Source organism: Sceloporus occidentalis, unplaced genomic scaffold, assembly GCF_023333645.1.
Source record: "Sceloporus occidentalis isolate IW3139 unplaced genomic scaffold, rSceOcc1.0.p SCAF_4, whole genome shotgun sequence".
Taxonomy (NCBI): domain Eukaryota; kingdom Metazoa; phylum Chordata; class Lepidosauria; order Squamata; family Phrynosomatidae; genus Sceloporus; species Sceloporus occidentalis.
Window position 1 is genome coordinate 196118250 of NW_028316984.1, and position 27996 is coordinate 196146245.

The following is a 27996-nucleotide window of genomic DNA, read 5'->3' on the forward strand; positions in this document are numbered from 1 at the left end:
TACAAAGTGATATGATTTATATATATAGATATAAAATACAACTGCTTATGATGTACAATTATGGGACACTGACAGAAATATTAACACAATCAATGCTCATGCTCTTAACATGCATATCTGCACGAGTTTTAAGAAAACATATATTACACAATATACTCAAAAAACCTTTCAGCTTTCAACAAGTTCAAAAGAGGGAAAACTGACAGATAATGACCAGGGCATTTAAACAATTGGGTTCTGGTCACCATATCTTTAAAAAGGATACTGTAGAATTAGAAATAGTGAAGAAACAGGACAGGGCAGCGGAAATGATCTGGGGGTTGGAACAACTCCACTATGAGCAAAGCTTTCAATGTTTGTTAAGGGGTGTTAATTCAGAAAGGAGTAAAGGCCCTATCAAATTGCACTTATATAGCTATAATTCCATTTAACTGCCATGCTTCCCTCTAAGGGGATCATGAGATTTGTAGTTTGGTGAAGATTTGAAATTCACATCAGAGAGCTCTGCTGCCCCATGTAACTACAAATCCCAGGATTCCATTAGATGAAACCAGGGCAGTTAAAGTGGAATCATAATTCTTTTAACTATGTAGCATGAAAGGGCGCAAGGCTTGTAGAGTTTTGCCTGCTGTGGAGAAAATGGATAGCGTGTAGTTTTTCTCCCTCTTCCATAATATTCAATGGCTACTTTCCACATCTGTAGGCCAGTGAAGCTGCTAAGGGTTTGAATGTGAACTCTAACAGAACTCTCCAAGCTGCTGAAACTATTAGAGAGTTGGGAAGAAGGTTCCACACCTTGGATTGCTCTTTTAATGTTCATACTACAACCAAGAATGGATTCCCAGCTCCATGCACAAGGATGTCACCAGCCACCATTGAAAATGTTACGATCCAATGTCCTTCCAATGTAGCGGGAATTCAAGTTGGACAGAAAAAAGCACTTCTTCCACAATGTAGGGGAATTTGCACCTACAAGACACTATGATGGCTCCCAATGTAGATTGCTTTAAAGGGGAATTAAAAATGTTAATGGAGGATAAGTCTGCCATTGCCTACTAGTCAGAACAGGTGCAAATTCACTCCAGTATGAGGCAGTATGCCTCTTAGTACCAGCTGCCTGGTGACACAGGCAGGCAAATGGTCATTGTCCTTATGTCCTGCTTATATACCTTGCATTGCTTCACACTGAAACGTAACTGCTCTGTGCAGAGCAGAATGGATTCACTGCTCCTCAAGGAGCACTTCTTGAAAAAAGAGCAAGCTGGTTTTCTGCTGCTCCAGGGATGAGTGCAATGGATTCAAATGACATTTGACAGTGGAACCCACTCCCTTTGGGTATGGCAGTCTCTCTTTCTTTGGAGGTTTTTAAAGAAAGGCTGGATGGCCATCTGTCAAGATGCTTTGACTGTGAATTTCTGCATAGCAGGGGGGTTAGACTTGATAGCTCTTGAGGTCTCTTCCAACTCTATGATTCTATGGGAAAAGATCCCACATAAACATTAGGAAGAATCTTCTGGTGTCAAGAGCCTTGGCGTGCAGTGAACTCTCAGTCTTTGGAGGTTTTAAAAACAGGCTGGATGTCCATCTGCTGGGGGAAGCTTTGATTGTGTCTTTCCCGCATGGTAAGGGGTTGGATGGCCCTTGTGGTCTCTTCCAATTCCATGATTCTATGACATGGGAGCTACAAGGCACCTCAGATGAAAACTCAGGCTTATCCAATGAAGTTTAAAGATGTAGGAGTACAGATTTTCAAGAGGACATTGGTTGGTCAGGGTAACAAGAGGCTGGAGTTTGGTTTGATCCAAACAGCACCCTTCTTATATTCTTCCACTAGAGAGGATGGCAGGGGTTCCATCACAGAGTCAAAACAACCAACAAAGGTCCTTAAGGGGGGAAACTCTCACTATAGCTTCACAAAATATATTCAAGACTTGATCCTAATGCTTTTAAAATCTGTAGATAGAATCAGCCCAATGAAAAAGGTCTAGAAATGGAAAACCAAGTCAAAACATGGGCAGATTCGTTGCTGTGCTAAGGATGGTCTAGAGTTAGGATAAGTTATTTTGGGGGGCCATAACATTCCAAATCTCCAGCTAACTGGTAATTGTAGTCCACAAGGTAACTCCCTCTACATGACACCATTCTCAAAGAGACTATGTAATGCCAAGGGATGAAACCTATTGTTAATGCAAACTAGAGCAAACCCATTGAATCAATGGAATTGACCTTTACATTAATTCACCAGTCAACAACTGATCAAGACTTGCTCCTTGCACTAGGCCCCTTTCTAAGTACTCACAGAAAGCATCTCTTTTCAAGGCATTGCATGCCAATTCTATACATCCTTCCTTATGAATTAAGTCCCCATGAATTCCAGAGGACTCAGCCTTGGAGAGAGGAACACAGGATTTCACCTTTAAAGGATTTAGTTATCCAAAGCAATGCATTATAATATTCATCACATTGACAGGGACATTTTAAAAAATGCCAGCAATTAACTGCCTGGCAAAGAGAAACATGTTGCACTATATTGTTTCATCCGAATGATTTGAAATGATTTGTGCCATCTGTGAAAGTCTCAGAGCTAAAAGCCCTTTTGAGACTCTTAAGGAGGAAAGGAACTCCAAACCATCTTTTCCCCAAACTGACTTGCTTGCAAAAAAAAAAAAAAAAAAAATGGTCAAGCTTTTTGTTTTACAAATTTCAGTACAAATTTGCATAAATGGCAATAAATATGAACATGTTTCCTTGACATTTAAACATTTCCAATAATAGATTGGTAAGGTTTGGCAAATAAAATCCCATATCAATTTCCCCAATTGACACTACACACTACAAGATTTACACTGGTTTTTTTAAAGCATTTCTTAAAGTTTTTCAAACTTCCTGTTGAATTCAAAAATGTAAAAATCTGTTTATGACTGGAATGTCAATTTCCAAACTGAGAAATTTCCCCAAAGTTCAAGAGTTGTGCTGCAATTATTTTGATTTTGAACAGGGCCACATAGCCTGAAAAACCCACAAAAAACTATGGATGCCAGCCATGAAAGCCTTCAACTTTATATTTTGATTCAGTGTGCTGCTCCAGTGTTTCTGGGACAGTAAAAAAAAACTGCCAAGTTTTCAGTCTCAGTTGTGAATACAAGAGCCTGGTCTTATTATATAATGAGGCCATCTTCTGAGAATACCAAATACATTTTAAAACTAAGGTGAAAACTCCAATTTCCTGGCAGACCACCTTGTACCTGGTGATTCCTAGCACACTTAACAAAGGCTGTATCTGCCTTTTATTGTCATAATAGCTTGATTACCTCTTTCAACTGCACCCTACAAATTCCTGAGATTTGTATGCTTGGTGAGGCCCTTTAACGTTTCTCTGCTAGAAAGATTTTTAGGAAGAGTTTTGGTGGCAAGTACAGTACAGTAAATTCAGCAGCAAATATCAACTCTCTGTGGTACAGGCAAGTTCCAGAGCAGTGATTCCCAAACTTTGGTCCTCCAGGTGTTATGAACTTTGGCTCCCAGAAGCCCCAGCCAACTTGGCCAACAATCTGGAATTCTGGGAGATGGGGTCCAAAACACCTGGAGGACCAATGTTGTGGCATCACTGTTGCAGAGCTTTCTCTTGTGGCAAAGAGCAGCTTGTCCCACATTCCAGAGTCTCCTTCTCTGCCAGAAGGGGAGAAAACTAAGTGCATCTGCACTGCAGAAATAATGCAGTTTGGCACCACTTTAACATGCTTTAAAACAATGGAATTCTGGGATTTGCAGTTTTGTGAAATATATCTCTCTTTGCCAGAGAGCTCTGGTGCCACAACAAACTGCAAATCCCAGGATTCCACAGCATTGAGCCATGGCAGATAAAGTTGTGTCAAGCTGCATTATTTCTGCAGTGCAGATACAGCCACAAGGTGATGGCACTATTCTGATAGGAGCTTGGACCTTGTTGCCCAGGCTGCAGATGATAGAACAATCTAGGCCTGAGACCATGGAAAGGTGGTGCAACTCTGAGTAGACTGTATTGGATTCGATGGACATTGTCTGGCCAGGTCCTTCATTCCTAAGATATCCTGAAAATATTTCCTTGCTTATGAAATTTCAAAACACATCAGAGGCCTGTAGGGTGCCAGGTTATTTTTTTTAAATGTCACACAGGATTGAAGTCATCCCATCTCATTCCATAAAAGCAAGCCATCTTTTTACTTTTGTGTCTCAACATGGCATATTTCTGCCTCTCTGAATTTCCTATCTGAATGAAGGATTTGTAGAAACCAAAGTAAAGATCAACAGATTGCTAAGATCTTTGTTAACCCAATCCCAGCCCCCCAAAAAAAGAAACTTGCCCAGAGTTTTTCATATACTCAAAGCTGTCACAGTTGAAAAACGATGGCCCTTCGATAAAAACTAGCACAGTGGCCTTTGTTTTGCCACTTTAAAGGCACTAGCACAACATTCGGAGGTTCGGGTGACAATGTTTGAGCAATTCAAAAGTTTTAAATAGTGCATCTTTTTTATTAAAAAATGCACAACCAGCATTCTGGGAAAATATATACAAGAAGCACCTTGTTTCATTTTGGGAGCTGTATGCATGAGCACATGCATGCTCACCCAAGGCATGACTACTGTAGAGCTTTGTTTTGGCATAGTAGTGCACATCTGGAGAGGAGAAACAGCACCAGAAACCAAGAAAAGGTTCTGCATAGAGCAAGGCATTGGTTATCATTTTTGCTGTGCATCACCAGGCTGAGCTAGTCGCTTGCCCAGTGGCTTATGGTATCTTCAAGCTACCAAGCACAAAAGTCTTTGTAAACTAGAAGAGAGCTGCTCTGTTTCTTGCACCTTCTACATTACACACACACACGTACACACGTACACACACTTACCAGTTAAGGCCCCTGACATGTCACATGCAACCAACACAGACATTTGCTCAGTTTGGACCTATGGGTTTGTTGTTGTTTTCAAATCCACTTTTCCTTCTGCTATGTTTTGGGGCAGATGAAATGAAGATGAAATGAAGGTAATAACCCCTCCCCCAAGAAGAATTCTGAAATTTTCCTTCAGTCCCCATAGTTCCAGCACTGCAGAGTGTTAGACAGTGAAAATCATTATTACCTACGCCTCTGAAATTTGCTGCCTTTGCATTCCCTTTGTAAACTTTGCTTGGTCCTTTTCTTTGGCTTTGTTATTGTTGTGTTCCTTCAAGTTGTTTCTGATTTATGGAGACCCTAAGGCAAACCTATCATTGGGTTTTCTTGGCAAGATTTGTTCAGAGGTTTGCTATTGCCTACCTGAGCCTGAGAGAGTGTGACTTGCCCAGCGTCACTCAGTGAGTTTGATGGCTGAGCTGGGACTTGAACCCTGGTCTCCATAGTCATAGTCCAAACATCAAACCACTACGCCATGCTAGCTCTCCCACCTAAATAGTATTTCTAAATGCTTGGCTGCATTTTAAAGCTATTGCAGTGCTCAAAATCAGGGGGGTGATGGAAGATTTCACAAGGAAGAAATTCTTGGCAGAGGGGCAATAAGGTTCCCAGACTGGAAACTGGAGAGAGCTGCTGTACCCTTGAAAGGTATTTACAAGAGAGAACTTCAGGACATGTTGTCTATCATGCAAACAGGTAAGGCACAACTCCTGCTGAAATTCTTGCTTCAGCACAACTAGTGAAGACATCAAAGCCTTCTCCAGTTTTCATTCTGATAATCCTAAGGGGAAATGCCACACCGCCATAGATACACCCCTGACTAGAAGTGACAGGTTCTATCTACATTTTGTCACTGATGAGGTTTCCAGTTCTGCATTTTCATATAGGACCACTAGGATCAAATTGCATTATGGCATTCCATCACTTTCTTTAAAATTATTTTGTTTTTAAACCGCAGTTGCAAGGAGAAGACCTACTCAGGACTGACAATGAATTGAGTGGGGTTTAAAAGCACCTGTCTACAATGTCATGATTATGCCTCAAACAGCCTCTGCTCCCAACCTTCCCCCGGCTGCTATTTATGAGAAACGGGAAGCTGGTGTTTAATACCCTTCAACATTTTGTCAATGAAAACTTGGACAGGTGTAACCAAGCAATATCAGAGTGGTCAAGATGGCAACAGTTATTATTTAGGAACAACACACAAGCCCAGAGAGGCTGCAGTGGTTTGCTTTTGCTTGAGCCTACTGGGAAGGGCAAGATTTCATTACTACCCTCATCTCTAACTGAATTCAAACTACTTTAAATTGAACTAATTGGATGCAAACTATTTTATAGACTTTGAATTCTGTCTATCCCAGTGGAAGTAAACCAGGACAAGGGGGGAAAAGAGAGAAATAGGCATTTTAAAAGCAGCTGAGAAAGTGGAAAGACAGAAAATTAATCAGGATTGCCCCTGCCAAATATGGATAGCTGGAGGGTATGCAACTGCAAAGTGGGACCTTATTTGCTAAAATTTCTTGGCATTGTTTTATATAAGTAGATGATAAATCCACATGGAAGAACCTCATAGAAATATGCTAGAAGCACTCATGAATAAAGATAAGGGACAGACAACTGTCATAATATGGGTCGACAAGTCCCCAGGACAGATTTTGTTCCCTGGGGATTAACCGTGGATTTGGGGGCAAAAAAAATCCTGGTGTTCATTGGCGGTTTCCCATCCAAGTACAATGGGCCCTTGATATTCACAGGGGTTTGCTCCCAAGACCTCCTGTGGATACCAAAATCCATGGATGCTCAAGTCCTATTAAATGAAATGGCAAAGTAAAATGGAGTTCCTGATATAAAATTGTCAAATCAAGGTTTGCTTTTTGGATTTTATATATTTTAAAAATATTTTCAAGGCTTGGATGCTTGAATCTGTGGATAAAGAATCCACAGAGGACTGACTGTACTAAAAAGGGCTGACCCTACTTATCTTTTAAAATCAGATGGGATCTGGTGCCTTTAGGGTATTTAGGCCCCCTACACACACACACACACACACACACACCCCAACACTGCTGCCATGGAGTACCTGAAAACTTTACAGCCACCATAAATGGCTTCTGCATTTGCACATCCCACTTTTTGTATGCTAGGGGACACTTTGCTTGGTGACCCTTTTGTTGGATGGGTAGAGGAGCTAGCATTACTTTTGTGCCTTCTGTGTACTGAACAAAAGCACCCAAGGCCCCACAAAAACTTGGTGCACAATGTACATGTTCACACACACCAACTAGAGGCACATATTTACACACAGATCCCTCTAGCAGGCATGTGTTTCTTCATCATCATCATCATTAAAATCATCACTGTTACTGTTTATGACCAGTAGAAATTTAGACAGTAGTCATCAGTTTGAGAGAGCCAGATCTAAAGCGGAGGATTTTCTTCTTTAGGTTATGCGAGGCTTTAATCTTAACAAATGCTTTGGCTGCATTTTCGTGGAGCTCTGAAGCAGCGGCAACTGCCTGGATTGGAAGAGTCTGGACGAACTGGGACCAAATGAGACCCCCACTTTCATCTGAGTCACTGGTTGTTGTGCTTTCGCCAACAAACTCCACCCCACTCAAGCTGGATTCACTGTCCCCAAAACAGTTGGTCGTGTAGTTGCTCCTTTCATCCTCACTGGTATCCACTACCGTGGAATGGAAAAGGGATTCACACTCCGCTGAATACTCTGAGTCACTCGCCACATAGGCATAGGGGCTGGTGTAAGGATGGGGGGCCTGTGTGTAGACCCCAACTGCTTCTCTCCGGTTTCTCCTTGCCCGCCGAAGGGCTTCCTCATAGGACACCTCAGCTGACAGTTTCCAGCGACGATAATCGGCCCGCTTATGCTTGGGTTTGGCTACCACAGGTTCTCGGCCATGTCCGTGGGGCCTCAATCCAGATTTCAACACGCCCGATGGCCGACTAAGAAGGCTTGTTTCTGGCAGCACATGGCTGCTTTTCTTCCCTTTCATGGTGGCCTTCTTCGGCTTTTTAGTCGTATCCAGGTCATCAGGGAAACGGCACTTTTTGCTCGTGGGTTTGCCTTTCTCCCGCCCAACCTGTGGCCCATTTTCCATCACGGTGACAAGATGGGACCTCTGTTTTGCCATAGAGCTCTTGAGGATTTTGACACTTCTGGTGCCCTTGTGAAGTCTCACTGGTTGGGGCTCAGCTGGTATGTACTGGCCGTTCACCAGTACACTCTCCTCTAGTCTCTGAGAAGACAACACTTCACTCTTGAAATCAAGTGGAAGCCTAGTTTCCTGAGTGGGTGGAATGGAGCACGCTGCTTGTACCCCACTGTTTTTAAACAGTATCTTTTTGGGAAGCTGGGTGGCTTTACTTTCCTTCAATAGTGTCCCATGATGACAAGGGCTTTCTTTAGGACATGCCACAAAGGCCTGGCCATTTTCCTTGGCGATGTCCCCCTTGTTGACCACAGGACACCGCGCCACCTCTTGAGATTTGAAATTCCTTCCCGAGTGTTTGCTTTGAAGTTCATTGTTTACATTTGTTGGAGGAGGCATCTTTTTGGTCTCCTGATGCTCCATTTCTTTTGAATGCTCCTTTAAGGGGGAGAAGGCACCATTATCAAGGATGGTGGTGGTGGTGGTTCCACTGGAATGAGGAAATACCTGGCCCATACTCTTAAGATTTGTAACACTGTTGTGTGCTGTACCAGTCACCTGTCGAACACACATGCTTCCATGTCTCAAAATCCCTTTGGCAGGGTCTGCATTCAGGTTTGTTCTTGGCTTGTTAGTCCTCACCGAAGGGATCTTTTTCTGCACAAGGCTCAAAATGTAGCTGTCAATTTTTTGGCTGGCTGTGGGACAGGATGTGGAATGAGAGATGTGTAGGGGACAAGAAGCACCTGGTTTTACTGAGTTAAGTTCAGATCCAGCACCAACATCAACAGTGTTGTCTTCAGGTCTCTCTTCTTCATCCACTTCTCTCGGGGGGTTACCAATTACTGGCAGGAGAAACATTGGGCTCTGAACAGCAACTGCATGTAGGGGACTGGGGTAACGGTACACATCATTTCCATTTTTGGACACCAGATCACACTGATATTTTGGATGCACATCAGAAATCACATCAAGGGAATTTGAATATGGTGTGGAGGAAGAGGGAGACACCATCCCCATAGATTGGTCTTCATGTTGGCTTCCTTTGTTATACTCCAACCAGCCAATGAGATCTGAAATTCCATAAGAAGAAAAATAAGTAAATAAAAATTGTGATCTTATAGGGAATGTTAACATTCATGACTATGACAAAGATTTTAAGAAATAAGGATGCAACTGACAAAGGCATTTAGAAATGTGCAACGACCATAGTTACATAGCTATATATAGTAGGCCCTTGGTATCCGCTAGGCTTTGGTTCCAGGGCCCCATGTGGATACCAAAATCCATGGATGCTCAAGTTCCATTATATAAAATAGCATAGTAAAATGGTATCTAAAACTAAATAACTAAAACTAATAACTAAAAGCTGGTGGTCCATATCCACCCAGCCTGCTCACTGATGCTGCTAAAAGGAGTGACTACTGTTCAGTGGTACAGATAATGTTCTACTTGCAAAACAGATGCATTGTAAACAATAGTACTGAGAAAAGCTACTATTTCGAGTATAGTTCCCAGAATCATCTACTTTTGCAAGATTTGTTTTCAATGCTACATTAGGTTTAGAAGGTCTTTAGCCTTTTCTACCAAAGAATGCTGGTGCCTCAACAAAACTACAAATGCCAGGATTCTGTAGGATGGAGCTACATCAGTTAAAGTGGTGTCAAACTACATTATTTCTACAGTGTAGATGCAGCCTAGGAGAGAAATAGTGTTTTTGTAGGGGGACTGTCAGCAGCTAAATCTTTCAACTTGCCTGCCAGAGTTATAAACAGTGGCTTTGCTTGCTTTGTTGGTGTATAATTGGCTATATAATGTACTAATACTGGATGATGGGACACATAGTTGCAAGAAAAATTGTAAGACTGGCACTTACATCCATGTGGTGGTTAATGAGCAGATGGGAAAAGGAAGAAGAAGCAGTGCAGGGAGTTTTAAGGACAGTTCCATGGAAATGGATGGTACAGGGTGAAAAGAGGGGCAGGCAGGGAGAGGCAGAAAGAAGTTTGTTTGATTATATGGACAAATGGGGTGTCCTCTCACTCAAAATTTGAATATTGTATACTTAAATAAATGGTACTAACATTGGACTCTTAGTCCTATCAACACATATCTGTGGTGAACATCTATAATTTCTGAATAAAGCCTTCCTAATTTTACTACAGAAAGTCAGGATTTCTGAACCGAAGTGTTCCTGTACATGACAGATTTTCTAGATAGTTACCAAAAGTATTAAGACTAAAGAGACAACAAAATATGGATGGTACAGGAGTTCAAGAGCCCTGGTGGCACAGTAAGAGCCCTGAGGACACAGTGGTTAAATGCCTGTACTGCAGACACTCACTCGCAAACCCTAAGGTTGCAAATTCAATACCAGCCAAGGGCTCAGACTCGATTCAGGCTTGCATCCTTCCGAGGTGCGTGAATGCAAATATGCACACTAAACAAACAAAATATATTTATTCATATACTATATCAAATGGTGTGTGTGTGACATCCACATATAGCTGTAAAGAGGGGTCAGAACGGTAAAAAGTTCATGAACAATTGTATGAGAGAGGTAAAGTAGGATGTAGGAAACATGGGTTCTAGTCCACACTGAGCCATGAGAAGTCACTGGATGGGTGATTTAGAGCCACTCTCTCTCTCAGCCTAACTAAAAGGGTTGTTATTAAGGATACAGTGGGGTGGCGGAGAGCCATGCACACCATATTTGAGCTTAATGGAGGAAAAATGGGATGCTGGGTTTAGCTTGTGGATTCCTGCACTGAACCAAGGGGTTGGACAAGTTGACCCTTGTGTTCAATCCATCATTATAGTTCTATGATACAGTGGACTAAATAAACATGGCTAAAGTGCTACACAACCTGGCTGATGGGAGGCATGCTTCCTTGAACTTGAAAAACTCTCATGTGCAACACCCAGAATCCTGCAATCATGCTAGCTGGAAAGTTTTTGCCATCATAGTCCAAAGAAAATAACTTTTCCAAGAACATTAGAGCATGGGCAAAAGGCAGTGTGGCAAGGGCCAAGATCACAATTCAGAAGTCTCCCCTATTTTAGCCAAACTCTCAAACTGCTCCTGCATTAATCTATCTATTTCCAGCCATACCTGCAGATTTGGGGCGTCCATCTGAGCTGTTCAAGGAGGCATCCAAAGGGCTAGAGAAGCAGGTACTGGAGTGGCAGCTGGACAAACACTCGCTGAAAACAGAGTTGGACGAATTGGAGAGGGACCCGGAAGCTCCATCACTCAGCTCATAAAACCCTAAAGCAACAACAGGAGAATCCATTAATGTTATACCTGGTTAATACTATAGGAATATGTGGGTGTCTAAGTACCTTCAGGTTGCCTGTTGACTTATGGTGGCCCTATGAATTTCATAGGGTTTTCTTAGACAAGGAATACTCACAGGCAGTTTTTCCAAGTCCCTCCTCTCAAATACAGCCTACAGCACCTGGTATTTGTTGGCAGTCTCCTTTCCAAGTACTAACCTGGACTGACCCCAAGGCTCTTTTTCTGACCCCCAAACCCTCCCTGCTCCCCAGATCACTAAAAAAGGGGGTGAATGTACCTGTCCTGGGAACCTTCAAAATCGGTTATTCACCTTTTAAACGGGTTGCAAGGCCAGCCTGCCTTATTTAACATATAAAAATAAATTTGTTTTGCATTTCTCTCCACTCCACACACACACACCCTTTTCTTTCTCCCTTGTTTTAGAACTTTTGGCAGTCTGTGTGCTCTCCAATGTGTCATAGGTGCAAAAAACGGCCCCCCACCAGGCCAGACCTGCCACAGCTGCCCAGTCCTGAATGGCTGATTGTCAAGGTGGCCACACCATAATAAAATATAAATTTTCCTTTTGTTGTTATTCTTGTTGTGTGTCTTCAAGTACTTTCTGACTTATGGTGGCCCTAAGGCCAACCTATCACAGGGTTTCCTTCCTATTCAGAGGGGTTTTGCTCTTGCCTTCATTGGAAGCTGTGAGAGTGTGACTTGCCCAAGGTCACCCAGTAGGCTTCCATGACCAAGCAGGAATCTGAACACTGATCTCCCGGGTGTCCTAATTCAACACTCAAACCACTACACTATACTACACTGGCTCTTCTTCTGTACTTGAAGTATTTTGCAGTACAGTGACTTAACTCACATGGCTCAGATCCTGCACTCTGCTGGCAGAGCATAAATCTTCACCTGGCACAGTTAAGTGTTCTGCTGCTCCCTGAGTCCACTAGTGTTGACAGACTTGGTGTACATCCACACAGCAATTCAGTGACCAGCAAAAGAGAAAGGCCAGCCAGGCAGAATCCAGCTCTGTTCCAGCAGCTAGCTTCAAGAATATGTCGTCTTTCTGGGCCCCTGGGAGGTTCAGGAGATGCCTTTTTCCTTCTTTGTTCATCTGCAGATATAGAATTGGAAGGCTTCCTGGCTGCCCTCCATCCTTCTTCCCCTGACTTCCTCTGTCCAATGAATGCCCATAGGAGGACTACCCAGGCTGGTAACAAGTAGGTGGCTTAGGAATGGAGTTGTGACAGATGGAGGGGATGAATTCCTCCATCTGCCATGACCAAAAAAGCACATACACAGGTGTAATTATACTTGTTATATCCCTAACTTGACAGGCGAATACACTATCTGAATTTAAAACAGTATTATAGACCAGCCTCTTCTAGCAGGCTTATCCAGTTGACTTTAAATTGTGAATTTTAAATAATGAATTTTAAATGTGGATTGTTTTAATATGCATGTGTTTTATTTGTTTTTTCAAACTGATGTGTGTTTTTAACTAATGTGTAATCTTAATCTGTTGTTCTCCACCTCAGTCCATCAGGAGCGATGGGTTAGAAATTATTCTTCTTATTCTTAGGATGTCAACCCATGGTCAAGACCCTGTAACACACAGTATAGCATAAGCATCCTGCATGCAGAACTACAGTACTTCTCTGCTCTCACCCCATCTCCAGACTCACCATTTGGCCACCTCAAATCCCACCCACCCCCAACCTCATTCAGTAACTGCTGATAAATTGGGAGGCTCAGTTAAACATCTGGCTATGCCCTCAGAGCCAGACACAGACCACTGACATCATCCATTGACACCGTCCAAGTTCCTCCAGGTCTCACCAAATTATGCAATTATTCTGTGTCTGATTACTGGGACACAGGCAGACACTTCTGTGATTCTCCCCCACTCCCCACCAGACAATGAATGGCAGGAGGGTGCTACAGCAACTGAAGAGCAAGTCATGGGGGAAGAGCTTTGAAGAATGGAGAGTAGAAAGGTATATCCGTGACCAAAAAAGAATGCGCAGAAGTATGTTGGACTTGTGTCTGTGTGTCATGAAGAGAATGCCAGCAGATGCCTGCATTATGCCTTCTTTGCAGTCTTAGCACCAACAGTTTATTCCATGCATAAGCCACAGGCAGGGAGGAATCTGTGCCTGGAATGCATAGATTGCAGAGTTCAAGTGCAGAAACACATTCAAAAGCTGTAAAATAATCATGATAGCCATGTCTCTGAGGAACCGCAAATATCCACCAGTAGCATGACTACAGGAAAAGCTTACCTGAGCTGGGACGGCTGTCTGTCTCAAGGTGTTCATCTGCTGTTTTTTCCACATCCAGCCTCAGATCGCTGATCTGTTTGTCCAGTTCTTGCAGCTGGTTTAATAGTCCTGCATCGCGCCTTCGCAAGCAGTTCTGCCATGACAAAAAAGAAAACAACATTCCTGATTATTGATTTATTTTACTGAATTTATATCCCACTTTCCTCCAGACACGGGACCCAGGTGGATCACAGCAACGTTAAAAACAAGGTACAACTAAAAATGTGACGCCTTTTCTTAAAAATGTAAATTAATTATCATATTAAAATACCAATAATGTAAAAGAGTAAAAAAAATTTAAAACCATAATAATAGCAACCAGGATAGAAGTACAGTACACACACCTCATTAAAAATCCATCTGCACAGTCAATTAGTCACCAAATGCCTGTTTAAATAAGACACAACCAAGCCAGACTGGAGCTGTCTAAATATCCGAAAGGCATCAGATCTCGGTTTATCTTGGAAGCTAAGGAGGGTGAGCCCTGGTTAGTACTTTGATGGGAGATAGCCAATGAACACCAGGTGCTGCAGATAATATTTCAGAGGGAGGAACTAGCAAAACCACCTGAGTATCCCTTGTCTGAGAAAACCCTGCAAAATTCACAGGGTCTCCATAATGCAACAGGCAACTTGAAGGCTCATAGTCCAGAGCTCCAAGCATTATAAACTACCTTTCTGAAAACTGTTAGCAGCCACATTTGTGGAGCTGCAACTATTAAAGGCTCCCCTTTCTCTTCCTCTCCCATCCCTAAAGCTGGAATATTTATCTACGCCAGAAGATATTACAGTTCTGCCTCTTCTGCCACTCAGATTCTCTATCTGCTGAAATTCTATTACAGTATTGTGATTTTTTTGTGGGTTTTTTGGGCTATGTGGCCATGTTCTAGCAGAGTTTCTTTCTGACGTTTCACCAGCATCTGTGGCTATGGGCATCTTCAGAGAATGCTTGCCTGGAAAAAGTGGGTGTATATATACTGTGTGAGCCTGGGAATGCAGGAGTGATTTGCATGTGTCTTGTTCTGTGCTGATGGCTGGCCTCAGGCTGGGAGGCTAATGCAAACGAGGATTAGTGTCTGCTAATTGGTGATCATTATCTGCTGGGACTCTGAATGGTTTCCCATTTGCATTTGCTGAGTCCTAATTTTGCTATTCCTCAGGACTGGTAGTCCAGAGGGGAAGGAACCAAACTGGTGAAGGGTCTGCAAACCACCAATCCCTATGAGGAGCAATTTAGGGAGCTAGGTATGTTTAATCTGGGGAAGAGAAGGTTAAGAAGTGACATGATAGCTATGTTTAAATATCTGAAGGGATGTTATACCGAGGATGAGCAAACTTGTTTTCTTTTTTTATTTTGAAGGGTAAGACTCACAGTGGATCTGGAAAGGAGGACTAGCCTCTGAGCTCCTGGAATTTATGCACCTTGTTTTGTTGATAGTATTTCATGGAATATTCTTGCCATCTGTCTTCAAGTTAACCCTCTATTAGGGTTTTCTTGGAAAAGATTTGTCCAGAGGAGGTTTGTCATTGTCTTCTCCTGATGCTGAGAGAGTGGGACTTATCTATGGCCACTGGGTGGGTTTCTATGGCTGAGTCTTATTCCCATTTCTGCATATGAGAGAATTCTAAGCAGTTTTTAAAATTAATGTTTGATAGTGTTCATCATTAGCTGGCTTGAAACCTTTTTTTAGAGTAAAATAGGGATAGAACTTAAAGGGGGATTTAAAAACTGTTTAAAAAAAAATAAAATCCAGTTTTCAAAATACTGAATTTTGAACCCAGCACCACAAACTATACTTTTCTGACATTTCCTCAGAATCCCAATCTAACAATCTTTGACAGTGTTAAAATATCCAAGGCAGATACATCTTCTGAGCATTTCAGGCTAGGCGTTTAACCTCATTTTACAATACAGGCATTCAATTACAACAACCTCAGTTTGCATATGAAGGTTCTATATCCTTATAAAGCAAGCAGACATGATTATAAGAGCTGTATCAATGCAATGGATGGACACATGGTAATTCATTTCTCTACCCTCAATTATACTAATGCATTGCTTTCTTGAAATAACAAGAGCGTTTAAGCAGTTTTTGCAAAGGTATTCGTGATGCTCACTGCTACAAAGATTGAGTTTAAAATAAGCTCATTAACCCCCAGGTCAGAGCAATCAGTTTTCCTGCTGAATCTTATAATTATCTCTATCCATCAACCAACCAGTTGGATAAAGCTTTTTCTACACGTTTTGCTTTGCGTCTTGTGCAGTTTCACTGCACTGCCTTCTAGAAGGTGTTTCTTCTACGAAAAAGAAGGATGAGAAACTCATTAACTGGCAGAGGTCCCATCGAGTGACGTAAAAGCACTGAGACCTTTGTTTGTTGGGATGCTGTGATTCAAAAGCAGCTTCATACAATCCAAGCCCCACTTAAATACCTGTGAGCACATGCCTTTAATGATGCTTTGAGATGGTAGTTTCCAATCTTTGTAGGTTCAGGGGGCTGTGGCTGGCTGCCATTTTGCCACACCTTTGTCAGGATTTATGTAACAAAAACATCCCACTGCTCTGAAAGAGGGCCTATCGGTTTGTCCATGCATGGCTACAGAATCCCCTTTGCTTGCATGGCTAATACCATCAGCAGAGGTTGGTGGGCTCCATGTCAGTTGGGCAGTGAATCCATTCTATGTTTTAACATGAATTTTAAAGCCGTGGTCCTAATCCTGTCTTAGGTATAAGGTTCAGAATAAATAAGGGAGCCAGTGTGGTGTAGTGGTTTGAGAGGTTATAGTGGTTAGGGATCTGGGTTTGTTTAGCCTGGAGAAGAGAAGGTTAAGAGGTGACATGATAGCCATGTTTAAATAATTGAAGGGGTGTCATATTGAGGGTGTAGCAATCTTGTTTTCAGCTGCGCCACAGACGAAGGGCCTGAACAGACAGGCCAAAATAAAGCTGCTTCAGGTCATTTTGGAAGTATGCTGTTTAAATGATAATCACATCTTAAGAGGCCAGAAGGTGTGCCAAAGCTGAGCTCCAGTCCTTAGGACTAGAGCGTGGCTTTGGCACAGCTTTCAGATTCTTTGGATGCATGTATCATTTAAATAGTATATCTCCAAAGTGACCTGAAGCAGCTTTATTTTAGCCTGTCTGTTTGGGCCTTAAGACACAGAGCAATAGATTCAAACTACAGGAAAAGAGATTCTGCCTCAACATTAGTAAAAATGTTCTGACAATAAGAGCTGTCCAACAGTGGAATATGCTGCCTCGGAGAGTGGTGAAGTCAAACAGAGATTGGATGGCCATCTGTCTGGAGTGCTTTGATTGTGTATTCCTACATGGCAGAGGGTTGGACTGAATGGAAAAGGAACCCCACTGAAACTGAGAGCTGATTCTTCAACCTACTGAGATCACTGAATGAGGGAACCATAGAACCACAGAGCGGAAAGGGATTGCAAGGGTTATACAGCAAGAACCATCAGTGATCCCAATAAAGTTTCGAGGTACATGACTGTCCTAGACTGCCTCTGCTACACCTTTAATTTCAGGCCAGTCCTTCACCATCTCTAAAGATTGCACAGTAATTTAAAAAGGCAGCAGTTTTCTGTAACATCAACACCCATTTCAGAATCATCCTTAACTTCCTTTCAGACCTCTGTACATGTCTAGCAACCAACAAGCCTCAAACTAAGGAAAGGAAAGCAATTAAAAGATTTTCTATATGATGACTTGGCCATGAATCAAAAAAGAGATCGAGAGCTAGTGTGATGTGTGGCTTGAGCACTGGACTATGATTCTGGAAACCAGAGTTCAAATCCCGCTCAATCGTAGAAACCCACTGGGTGACCTTGGGCAAGTCGCATTTTCTCAGCCTCAGAGGAAGGCAAGAGCAAACTGAATAAACCTTGCCAAAAAAACAAACAAACACCATGATAGGGTCACCTTAGGACCACCATAAATCAGAAACAACTTGAAGGCACACAACAACAACAACAACAACACAATAACAACAATGTCAAGAAATCAGAAGAAGACTAGAACTTGGAAGTGCAGCTATGAAAAATCTGATCCTTAACTGCAAATATGCATAATTAAATATCGAAGTCAGAATAATCTTCCAGTGGTTTCCAATCTTTGGCCTTCCAGATGATTTGAATTCAGCCCCTATAATTTCTGGTTGTTGGCCATGTTTTCTGCGGCCTCTGAGAGTTGAAATCCAAAACTAATGGAGGACCAAAGGTTGGGAACCACTGAATTCTATACCATATTATTATTATTATTATTATTATTATTATTATCATTATTATTATTATTATTATTTCTGTATATTGCTGTGGAAGCAGGACAGTGAAGAAAGCTGACACTCATTTGAAATGTGGAACTGGAGGACAGTTTATGGATACAATGGATTGTCAAAAAAAATCAATCAAAGGATCTGAGAGCAAACCAAGTCTGAACTCCTCCTAGAAGCAAGCAACAACTAAAATGGAGCTTTGGATATATCATGGGAAAACATGACCCACTGGAAAAGTCATTTGTTGTTGTTGTGTGCCTTCAAGTTGACTTTGATTTTATGGTGTCCCTATCACAGGATTTTCTGCCTAAGATTTCTTCAGAGGTGGTTTGCCATTGCCTTCCTCAGAGACTGATAGAGTGAGATGTGCCAAAGGCCACTGAGTGAGTTTCCACAGCTCAGCACATATTTGAACCCTAGTCTTCCAGATTACAACATTCAAAACACTACAATTTTTCATTGTTCCATCTCCCAGTCTCTGGACTAGCAGAAAACAAGCTTGCTCCATCCTCAATATGACATCCCTTCAAATATTTAAACGGGGCTATCATATCACCTCTTACTCTTCTCTTCTCCAGATTAAACATACCCAGCTCCCTAAGTTACTCCTCACAGGGCACAGTTTCCAGACTATTCACTATTTTGGTTGCCCTTCTCTGGACACACTCCAACTGGTCAATATCCTTTTTGAATTGTGGTGCCCAGAACTGGACACAGTATTCCAGGTGGGGCCTGATCAAAGTGGAATAGAGTGGTATAATTACTTCCCTTGATCTAGACACTATACTTCTACTGATACAGCCTAAAATCGCATTGGCCTTTTTAGCTGCTGCATCACACTGTTGACTCATGTTCAACTTGTGGTCTGCAAGGACTCCTAGATCTCTTTCATGTGTACTGTTGGTAAGGGAGGTGTCCCCCATCCTATAAATGTGCATTTCATGTACATGTAGCACCTTACATTTCTCTGTATTGAATTTCATTTTGTTAGTTTTGGCCCAGCTTTCTAATCTATTAAAGTCATCTTGAATTTTGATCCTGTCCTCTGGGGTATTAGCTACTCCTCCTAATTTGGTGTCATCTGCAAATTTGATAAGCATGCCCTCTTTTCTTTCATCCAAGTCATTGATAAAGATGTTGAATAGCACTGGGCCCAGGGTCGAACCCTGTGACACCCACTGGTCACTTCTCTCCAGGACGAAGAGGAGCCATTGGTGAACACCCTTTGGGTTCGGCTGGTCAACCAATTACAAATCCACCTAACAGTTGCATTATCTAACAGATAATGCAACTGTTAGGTGGATTTGTAATTGGTTGACCAGCCGAACCCAAAGGGTGTTCACCAATGGCTCCTCTTCGTCCTGGAGAGAAGTGACCAGTGGGTGCCACTGTCAAAGTCAAAGCCAACCTAACAGCAAATAAAAAGAAAAACAGAAAGGGACAGAATGCATTCTGCACACATTTTCACTTCCCATTCATGTTCTGTTGGCGGGACTTCCCTAGCCTGGTTGGCTGCTGTGTGAGCAAAATGTTGGACTAGAGGAATCTTCTTTGATTCAGTATCACTTTTCTTATGTTCTTATCAATAGGTTATAGGCAGCAAAGTCTGCTCAGCCCAAATTCCCCAATTCAAGAAGTTTGCTATTAAGCCACTCTATAAAAAAGGCAAACAGAAATAATAAAAATGAGTCTACTGAACCCTGAATTCTGAGCAAGACATGCAAATACTTCATCTGGCATTTTTCTTTAACTAAACACTAATATGGTGGGCCTTTCCCATGTACAAGTGTTTGGTTTTGGGCTCCCCCATGGATGGAAAAAATGTGGGAGCTCAAGCCCATATTAGTTAATGAGTGGCAACATGCACATACCCACAATAGAATGTATGACCAAATGCTCTTCTGAATGCAAAACTGGATATACAAGTGAATATATACAACTGAACTTGCAAAAAGAAAAGCATTTAACTAGATACATAACCAAATGCACAATGATCCTTTATGTATAATTCCAATTTCATGACCTTGTATTAAATGCAGATGTTGCATATGAGCCAAAAATGCCCAAAGGCTTCCATAAGGGGAATTTATACATATATGAAAGTCATTAACAGGATTTGGCCTGTGACTACAGGCTGGGATAGAATGTTTCTCCATAACAGAGGTTCTCTCCTCATAGAAAACTAGATACACTGTCATGGAGATGGGAAAAGTGTATTAATTAGTCCACCCATTTATTCTCATTACTGTGTGTGCACAGAGAACTGCCTTTGTATGGAAGCACTCTGAACCATACTTAAGGAGTCTGGTATTGCAGCCCAGACAGGGCTGGTGCCACCACATTGCAGACACTTTTCAGGTTCGCTGGCTTCAGGACATACTATTTTGCTGCTGCCCATAGATCTGAAAAGGCTTATGTTATCGACAGCTACAGGCCAAAATGGCTATATATTAACCTGTGGAGTCATTCAGACATCAGGCTTTTTTAGTGTAACAATGGCCTGTTACAGACAGCCAAAATAAAACTGCTTCGAGTCACAGTGGAGGTATGGTGTTTCAATGATGCATGCATCCTAAGAGTCCAGAAGTCGCACCAAAGCCACACTCCAGCCCTAAGGACTAGAGCGTGGCTTTGGTGTGGCTTCTGGACTCTTAGGACGTATGCATCATTGAAACACCATACCTCCACTGTGACTCGAAGCAGCTTTATTTTGGCAGTCTGTAACAGGCCAATGCGATTAATCTCGCACATTGCAAGTTTGTTATTTACACTACGGAGCCATATCTATGCACATCTCTACAAATTCGGAAGCTCACACATGCCAGCACTCAAATAAAGATGAAGTTGATGATGCGAATGTATTCAAAGCATATTCAAGGCATGCAGAGTTTTATCCTGGTTTATCCTGGGTCTATCCTCATTGGTTATTCACACTGCCAACGATGCATTTTTTTGAAAAAGAACTCCCGATATCGATTATCCCAGATTAAATGGGGGTATTAGCAGCCCCACCCCCCAAAAAAACTTTAAGTGGGTGCATTCAAAATGCATCTGAACAACAAAGATTCAACCCAGATTATTTTCACCGTCTGGATAACCTTGGTGGCAGAGGATAGCATCCACATTATAGTGAGCAAGTGGACCCACTCTGGGTTATATTTTGTGGTTTAAAGGAACCAGCCATGGTGCTGAACTCTATTGCCTACTACCCCAAGACTCCTCACCATTAGCTAGGCTGGTTAGGGCTGGAAGGCTATACTATCCAACAGTCTTTGAGGTGATCCCTACCCCTGGCCTGCATTGAAGGAAAACCCCATTTTAAATCTCCAGGTTCAAACCAGACTCAGCAGGGGGGTTGTGTAGTTATGTAGTTAGCTTCCTCATTCCCTCCCAGTCACTGTAACATCAGGACTCACCTTGCACAATGTTTTGCATCTATCTTCAGCCTTAGAAGAAAGTAAACTATATTGCTTACCACCCCACTTTCCTAAGAAAGTGAGGAGTAATCCTCTCATTTCACTTTGGCCTGGAAACAGTCTCTTTAATTTTGACTTAATTTACTAACAGAGGGTCTCTCTCTCCCTCTCTCTTCCATGTGTGTGTGTGTGCTTGCAGAATCATAGAGTTGGAAGAGACTCCATCCAGTCCAATCTCATTCTGCCATGCAGAAACACAGAATCAAAGCACCCTCAACAGATGGCCATCCAGCCTCTGTTTAAAGACCTCCAAAGAAAGAGACTCCACCACACTTGGAGGCAGTGTATTCTACTAGTAAACAGCTCTAACCACCAGTAAGTTCTTCCTAATGTTTAGGTGCAATCTCTTTGCCTGTAGCTTAAATCCATTGCTCCAGGTCCTAAACCAAGGGTAGGCAACCTATGGCCCGCAGGCCGAATCCAGCCCAGCGAGGGCTTGGGACCGGCCCCAGTCCGGTCCTGCCACCGATTGCTGCCAGGGCCTTTGGGGGGCAACTGTCTATAGAAACCTCAGAAGCATGCATTTATATTAACTTTTTTTTAAAATCAGAAAATTTTTTCGCATGTCCTCCATTTTTAAAAAAAAACTGTCCTCCGTTGGAAAATTTTGTCCTGCATTTGTCCCAGTTTATTTATATATTTAAATTTTTTAATTTTTTAATTATTTATTTTTTGGCTTCGGCCCCCCAGTTGTCTGAGGGACAGCAACCCGGCCCCCGACTCAAAAAGGTTGCCTACCCCTGTCCTAAACTGTGAGCAACTATGATTGGTACTTAACACTTAATGGCATCACCAGGGCCATCCCTTGATCTCAGGTTTTGACCCAGAAACCTCAGGTACTGGGATGATCCTAATGGGCAACCCAAACCCTGGGGCTCTTGTATCATGTAAGCCACAGGCCACTGTCATGCTGGAGCCCATGTGCCAAAAGGATTGCTAGCCTAACATGTATATGTCCATGTATAAAATAACTCGCAGCACACTGTCACTCCAAGTGAGGTGCAGAGGGGAAGGATAAGTGAGCCCTTCCCATAAAATGAACTGCTTGCCTTGCTCTGAGCTTTTTCTTAGCTAAATGAAACAAACAAACAAAACAAACAAGCTTCATTTATATACCGCTTCATACCGCCTAAGCAGTGTCTAAGCGGTTTACAACTGTAAGCTAATTTGCCCCATTGTACTCATTTTAGCCACCTCGAAAGGATGCAAGCCTGAGTCGAGCTTGAACCCTTTTGCTGGTCTCGAACTCGCAACCTTATGGTTTTGAGTGAGTGGCTGCAGTACAGCCATTTAACCACTGTGCCACCACTGGTTAAATTAACAGATGGAACTGGATGGAAATGCAGCCGCAAAACATGCAAGTGTGCTTTCTGCATTCCTGCTGCATTCCATTCCCAGTTTCCATTTGCCAAATTGAAGGCTTACATGGGAGATGTTTACACGTGTGTATGCACTCTCTTGCATTGGTGAAGCCTTGGATGATGTTTGGCAGAGCTAGTGTGTTGGCACAAAACAGCCACAAACTTGCCAGCTGCTCAAGCAACACATCTGTTGGCATGTTTTCAGTTCACCTTCCATGGGGGGAAGGAAACTTGTCCCTTTGTGGCATCAGCCTAGTAGACTTTGAAAGGAATGTTCTATATTTTAGGAGCAGCAGAAGGGAGCAGGGATTTTGTAGCATGTGGCCTAGCATCTACTGTTGGCGACAGAACTGTGATTTGGCAACACGCTATAGAGAAGCAGAAACTAGAGCCAAGAAGCAAAATGAGAGTTTGGGTGAAATGACTCTTTTGGACTACGATTCCCAGTAGCCTCCCTGGCTGGGAGACTCTGGGAATTACAGTCCAAAAGACTGATTTTTCTAAGCTCTGGAATAGTCCAAATTGAATTTCTCACACTGTTTTGAATTAGCCAAATTGTTCTAGTCACAGGCATCCCCTTTCATTTTTAATATGGCCTCTGTGCCCTTCATCGTGACCTTCTCGGGTGCATCTACGCTGTAGAAATAATGCAGTTTGACACTTCTTTAAGTGCTGTATGCTCCATCGTGTGTAATCCTGGGTTTAGTAGTTTGATCAGGTCTTTAGCCTCTCGGCCAATGAGTGCTGTTGCCTCACAGAACTACCAATCCCAGGATTCTGTAGGATGGAATCTAAAGTGAAGCCAAACTGCATTATTTCTACAGTGTAAATGCAGTTTGTTTCTACAAACTGCATTATTTCTAAAGTCATTCTTATAGCTTCCTGACATGTTCCTTACTAACACTCTCAAGCCCACCCATATTTTTTCTGTTTCCACCCATCCACCCCATTGCTCTTTATCTGCAATGTTCTAACTTTACACTAAAACACACAAAATTAAACACACACACACAAATCTTAACATCAAATTAAAAAAAAAAACACATAGCAACTGAGCACTCGCTTTGGAGTTTGCTGTCTTTCTATTTTATGATTTTTGCATCACTGGATTTTGCTAAAAAGGTATTTTGGCTTGTCCTTCCTCAGCAGGGAACTCAGATCTCTGTAGCAGGGAACACACCACCAGCCCCTGCTCACTGGTTCTCTAAGCCAACTCTCCCATTGCTGTCGCTACAACAATCCTTCCTTTTTAATTACAGCCACAGGGACGGCCCTCTATCAAAACGTCCCTTGCACAAACCCCTATTGATAGGAAGTCCAGACAGGCCTCGGAGGTGGATCTGGTGGAGTGGGGGTGCAAACCACCAGGGAATTTTTCCCTGCACGAACTCCCCTGTAAAGAGAATGAGAGGCAAGAGAGAAAAATCCTCTGCACTGAGATGGACAAAAATCCCTGGCTCCCCATCACCACAAAAAAAAAAAAAAAACCACACACACAGCCTTGCAAAAGCCATGCTGGAATGCCGCACACTCAGCTGAGGTGGGAGTGAAGGAACATCACCCAAGCAAAACAACACCTGATCTTGATTTGATTTGATTTTCCCCCTCCTCTGTTTGCTGCAGCTCAAAAGCTCGGCTGCCAAGGTCTGCAGAAAGCATCCTTCCACTTTCCAGTTCCTTTGCTGAAGGTTGTGTATGTGTGTGTGCATGAAGCAACGGCAGTGCAGTTCCCCACCCACTTTGCTGGGATTTCTGCAGGGCAGAATGACACCCATTGTCCTCTAAATGCTCCTCTGCTTGGTGCCAGTCCATTGAGTCCCATTTTTGGTGCCTGCAGCAACAACAAACCAGTTCCTACCTCCTTTTTATCCACCACCCCATTTTACGTGCAAGAAACCTGCAAAGCATCCGGCATCACTGACAGAGACTCAGGAAAGGAAATGCTTCAGCTTCTCGTGCTAGCAATGGTCTCCTGGTTCCCATACCAGCTCTGGGCAGATACCCGTCCACCACATCAGGAGGATGGAATGCAATGCCCTTAAGCATCCAACCTAATATCCACCAAAAGATGCCCAGCAAGACATGAGCATCCATGTATTCTTCATGTCCTCCCCATTTGTCTGAAACTCTTCACCGGGCAAGACATGAGCATCCATGTGTTCCTCCTGTCCTCCCCATTCATCTGAAACTCTTCTCACCTACCCTCCCACCCACCCGGCTTGCAGAAATGGCCTCCCCAAATCTGTCATGGCAAAAATCAGGAATTGGACCAGTTGCAGCACCGGTCAATCGTTGGTGGAGGGAACTATTCCCTGTACTTGCAGTACAGCAAGATGACCACAAAAAAGAAAGCAAGCAAGGAGGAAAAAGGGGGGAAATTCCCTTCCTTGGAAAGCTGCAGTAATTAATCATGATATCCTAGCAGGAATGGCTGCTATTGTTAGCCCAAAAATGGGACAAAGGACAGCGGAAGATGCAGGAGGCTAGAAAAGGAGTAAAGGCCAGCTGTCTTACTTCTCTTCTGAGCCCCAAATTCAAACCAGAAACAGTTCTTTTTTAAAAGTGAGGCTGAGACATCTGTTCCCATCTACTGGCAGCATGACAGTCAGGAAACCAACCTGCCAAATCCTGAATCTCACAGACACAGGGTCCAAAAATGTGGTACCTCCTATTTTACAGAGGTGCACAGAGGTCACCTTTTGCCCACCTTTTTATTTGGGAGAGGAATAGAGGCACTTCCATCTGCCTTCTTCCATCTCTTCCATCCTTCAACAAGCTGGCTCTAACCACAAGCATATTCTAGTAGTGGCTAACTACAACTCTCCCTGCAACACATCATCCCTTTCCTCAGTGAGTTGGTGTCTCAGCCCTTTATTTTCCCTGGGTGACCAGGCAACTTCACCGTCAAGGAGGATGAGACACTGCAAAATAAGAGGACCTTCCAGAAAAAGATAGGGACATGGCCAGGTCCTTGGAGTAGGGAAGAGAGGATCCCCATCCCCAGGCCTACAGAATCACAGCCCAAATAACCGCAAAATCCTGCCATTTCCTTGCAAAGATGGCACTCCACAACATGGCACAAGAGATGCGCAAAAGCAGTCCTCCCCCCCCCCATCACTAGTTAGAGTTCAGAGGTCCAAATATGGCTCCATAGCCCCCCCTTCCTCTTCTGGTAGTGGTTTGAGACTATGGAGACCAGGGTTCGAATTCACTTGGGTGACCCTGGGCAAGTCACACTCAGCTTCAGAGGGTGGCAATGGCAAACCTCACCTGAAGAAACTTGCCAAGAAACCCCCAGGATAGGGTCACCATAAGTTGGAAAGGACTTGAAGGCACACAACAACAACACTGAATTAATTCCCTGAGCGCGTAAGGTGGCAACGAAAAGGGCACTCTGCACATGCACAGAGTTCCTCCTAGGCATGATTGTCAACCATCCCCATTTTGACACCATTGGGAAAAGGGATGGAAAGAGGGTGACCAGACGTCCTCCTTTTCCAGGACACATCCTACATTTCAGCCTTCTGTCCAGGAAGAAGGCAAAAATGTTGTCCAGTTTTGAGCATGCCGAAGAAGCGCAGATTTAGAGTTCTATCAATGTTTTGAGCCTTTCTTTAGTAATATCCTACATTATTATTGTTATTATTATTATTATTTTGGAATGTCCTACATTTTGCAGTCCTTTGTCCTCCTTTGCAGGGAGGACACTGGTCACCCTAGGAGGGAGGCAGGGATATTGTGGAGAGGGGTTAAACAGGGTGACCAGATATCCTAACCACAAAGGAGGACAAGGCTCCACAAAATGTAGGGCATTCAAGAAAAATGTAGGGCTTGGCCAACCTACAATTTACATTGTAGAAATGTAAATGCACGCTTCTTAGACCCGCTCAAAAGGGAGGACATTTTGACATTCCTCCTGGACAGAAGGTTGAAAAGGGAGGACATGTCCTGGAAAAGGAGGACGCCTGCTCATCCTGGGTTTAAAGCTGTCCCTTCATCACTCAGGTTTCCTCAGCCCCCCCCCCTCTATCCACCCTCTTTCTCCTTCTCTCAGGGTGACCAGACATGTCTGCTTATTCCAGGGCAGGTCCTCCATTTCACTCCAGGAGGAGTGCAAAAGTGACCAGGCATTCTCCTTTTCCAGGACATGCCCTCCATGTCATCTTTCTGTCCAGGAGGAATTCCAAGCTGACCAGGCATGCCCTCCTTTCCAACGACACGTCCTCTGTTCCCCCCTTCTGTATGGGAGGCGCTCCAAAATGAAGAGGAGTCCTTCATGTCCTCCATTTCACCCTTCCGTCCACAGCAAAAGTTCCCTGAACGTGAAACCTTTTGGAACTCCTGGACAGAAGCCTGAAAATGGAGGGCATGGCCTGGTCACCTTGAGTGCAGGGCGTCCTCCTATTCCAGGACATGTCCTCCATTTCCACCCTTCCATCCAGGAGGAGCGCCAAAACGAAGAGGCGTCCTCCTTTCCAAGGAGATGCCCTCCATTTCATTCTTCTGTCAAGGAGGAGTTCTCAAATGCCCTGCAGGACATGTCCTCCATTTCACCCTTCTGTCCAGCAGGAATTCCAAGAGGACCAGGCATGTCCTCCATTTCCCCCTTCCATCCACAGCAGGAGTTCCCTAAACGCAGGCCCTTTGTGGAACTCCTGCTGGAGAGAAGGCTGCCATCGGAGGAGGTGGCTGGGTCCCCTCAGGGCGTCCTCCCTTTTCACCCTCCTGTCCGGGAGGACTCCCGAAAGGCCCTCCCGTCGCCCAGCAGGACCAGGAGGGGTGGGCTTTACATTTCTAGGAGTGGTGGGTTGCTTTTGGTTTGGGGGGGCATGTCCTCCCTTGGTCCGGGAGGTCCTCCATTCCGGTCCTCCTTGGAGGCCAGGGACTCACCAGCTGCCTCCTGAGGAGCAGGATGTTCTCCTCCAGGACCTTCTCCTCCAGGCTCCGGGGAGGGGGCTCCAGGGGGGGCCTCTTGGCAGGGGCTCCTCCGCTGTTCTCCCGGAGCTCCCTCCGGACCCTGCGCTCCTGCCTCTGCCGGAGGAGGGCCAGCTCAGCCAGGCCGGCCAAGGCGGCCCCCAGCCTCTCCCTGGTCCGCAGCCTCTCCCAGGAGCAAGAGGAAGAGGAGGAGGAGGAAGGAGGACCCTCTGCTGGCTCCGCGATGGCAGGCTTCAT

General features: G+C 43.6%; 1 protein-coding gene across 1 annotated transcript; it reads right to left on the reverse strand.

The window, feature by feature from the left end:
* On the reverse strand, positions 1–27996 carry LOC149315239 (dapper homolog 1-like). Its single transcript, XM_089523184.1, has 4 exons — positions 27715–27996; positions 13664–13796; positions 11208–11363; positions 1–9168 (listed from the first exon to the last, which is right to left on the reverse strand). Exons 1-4 carry the CDS (start codon positions 27994–27996, stop codon positions 7313–7315), a joined length of 2427 nt encoding a protein of 808 aa, XP_089379310.1. The 3' UTR covers positions 1–7312.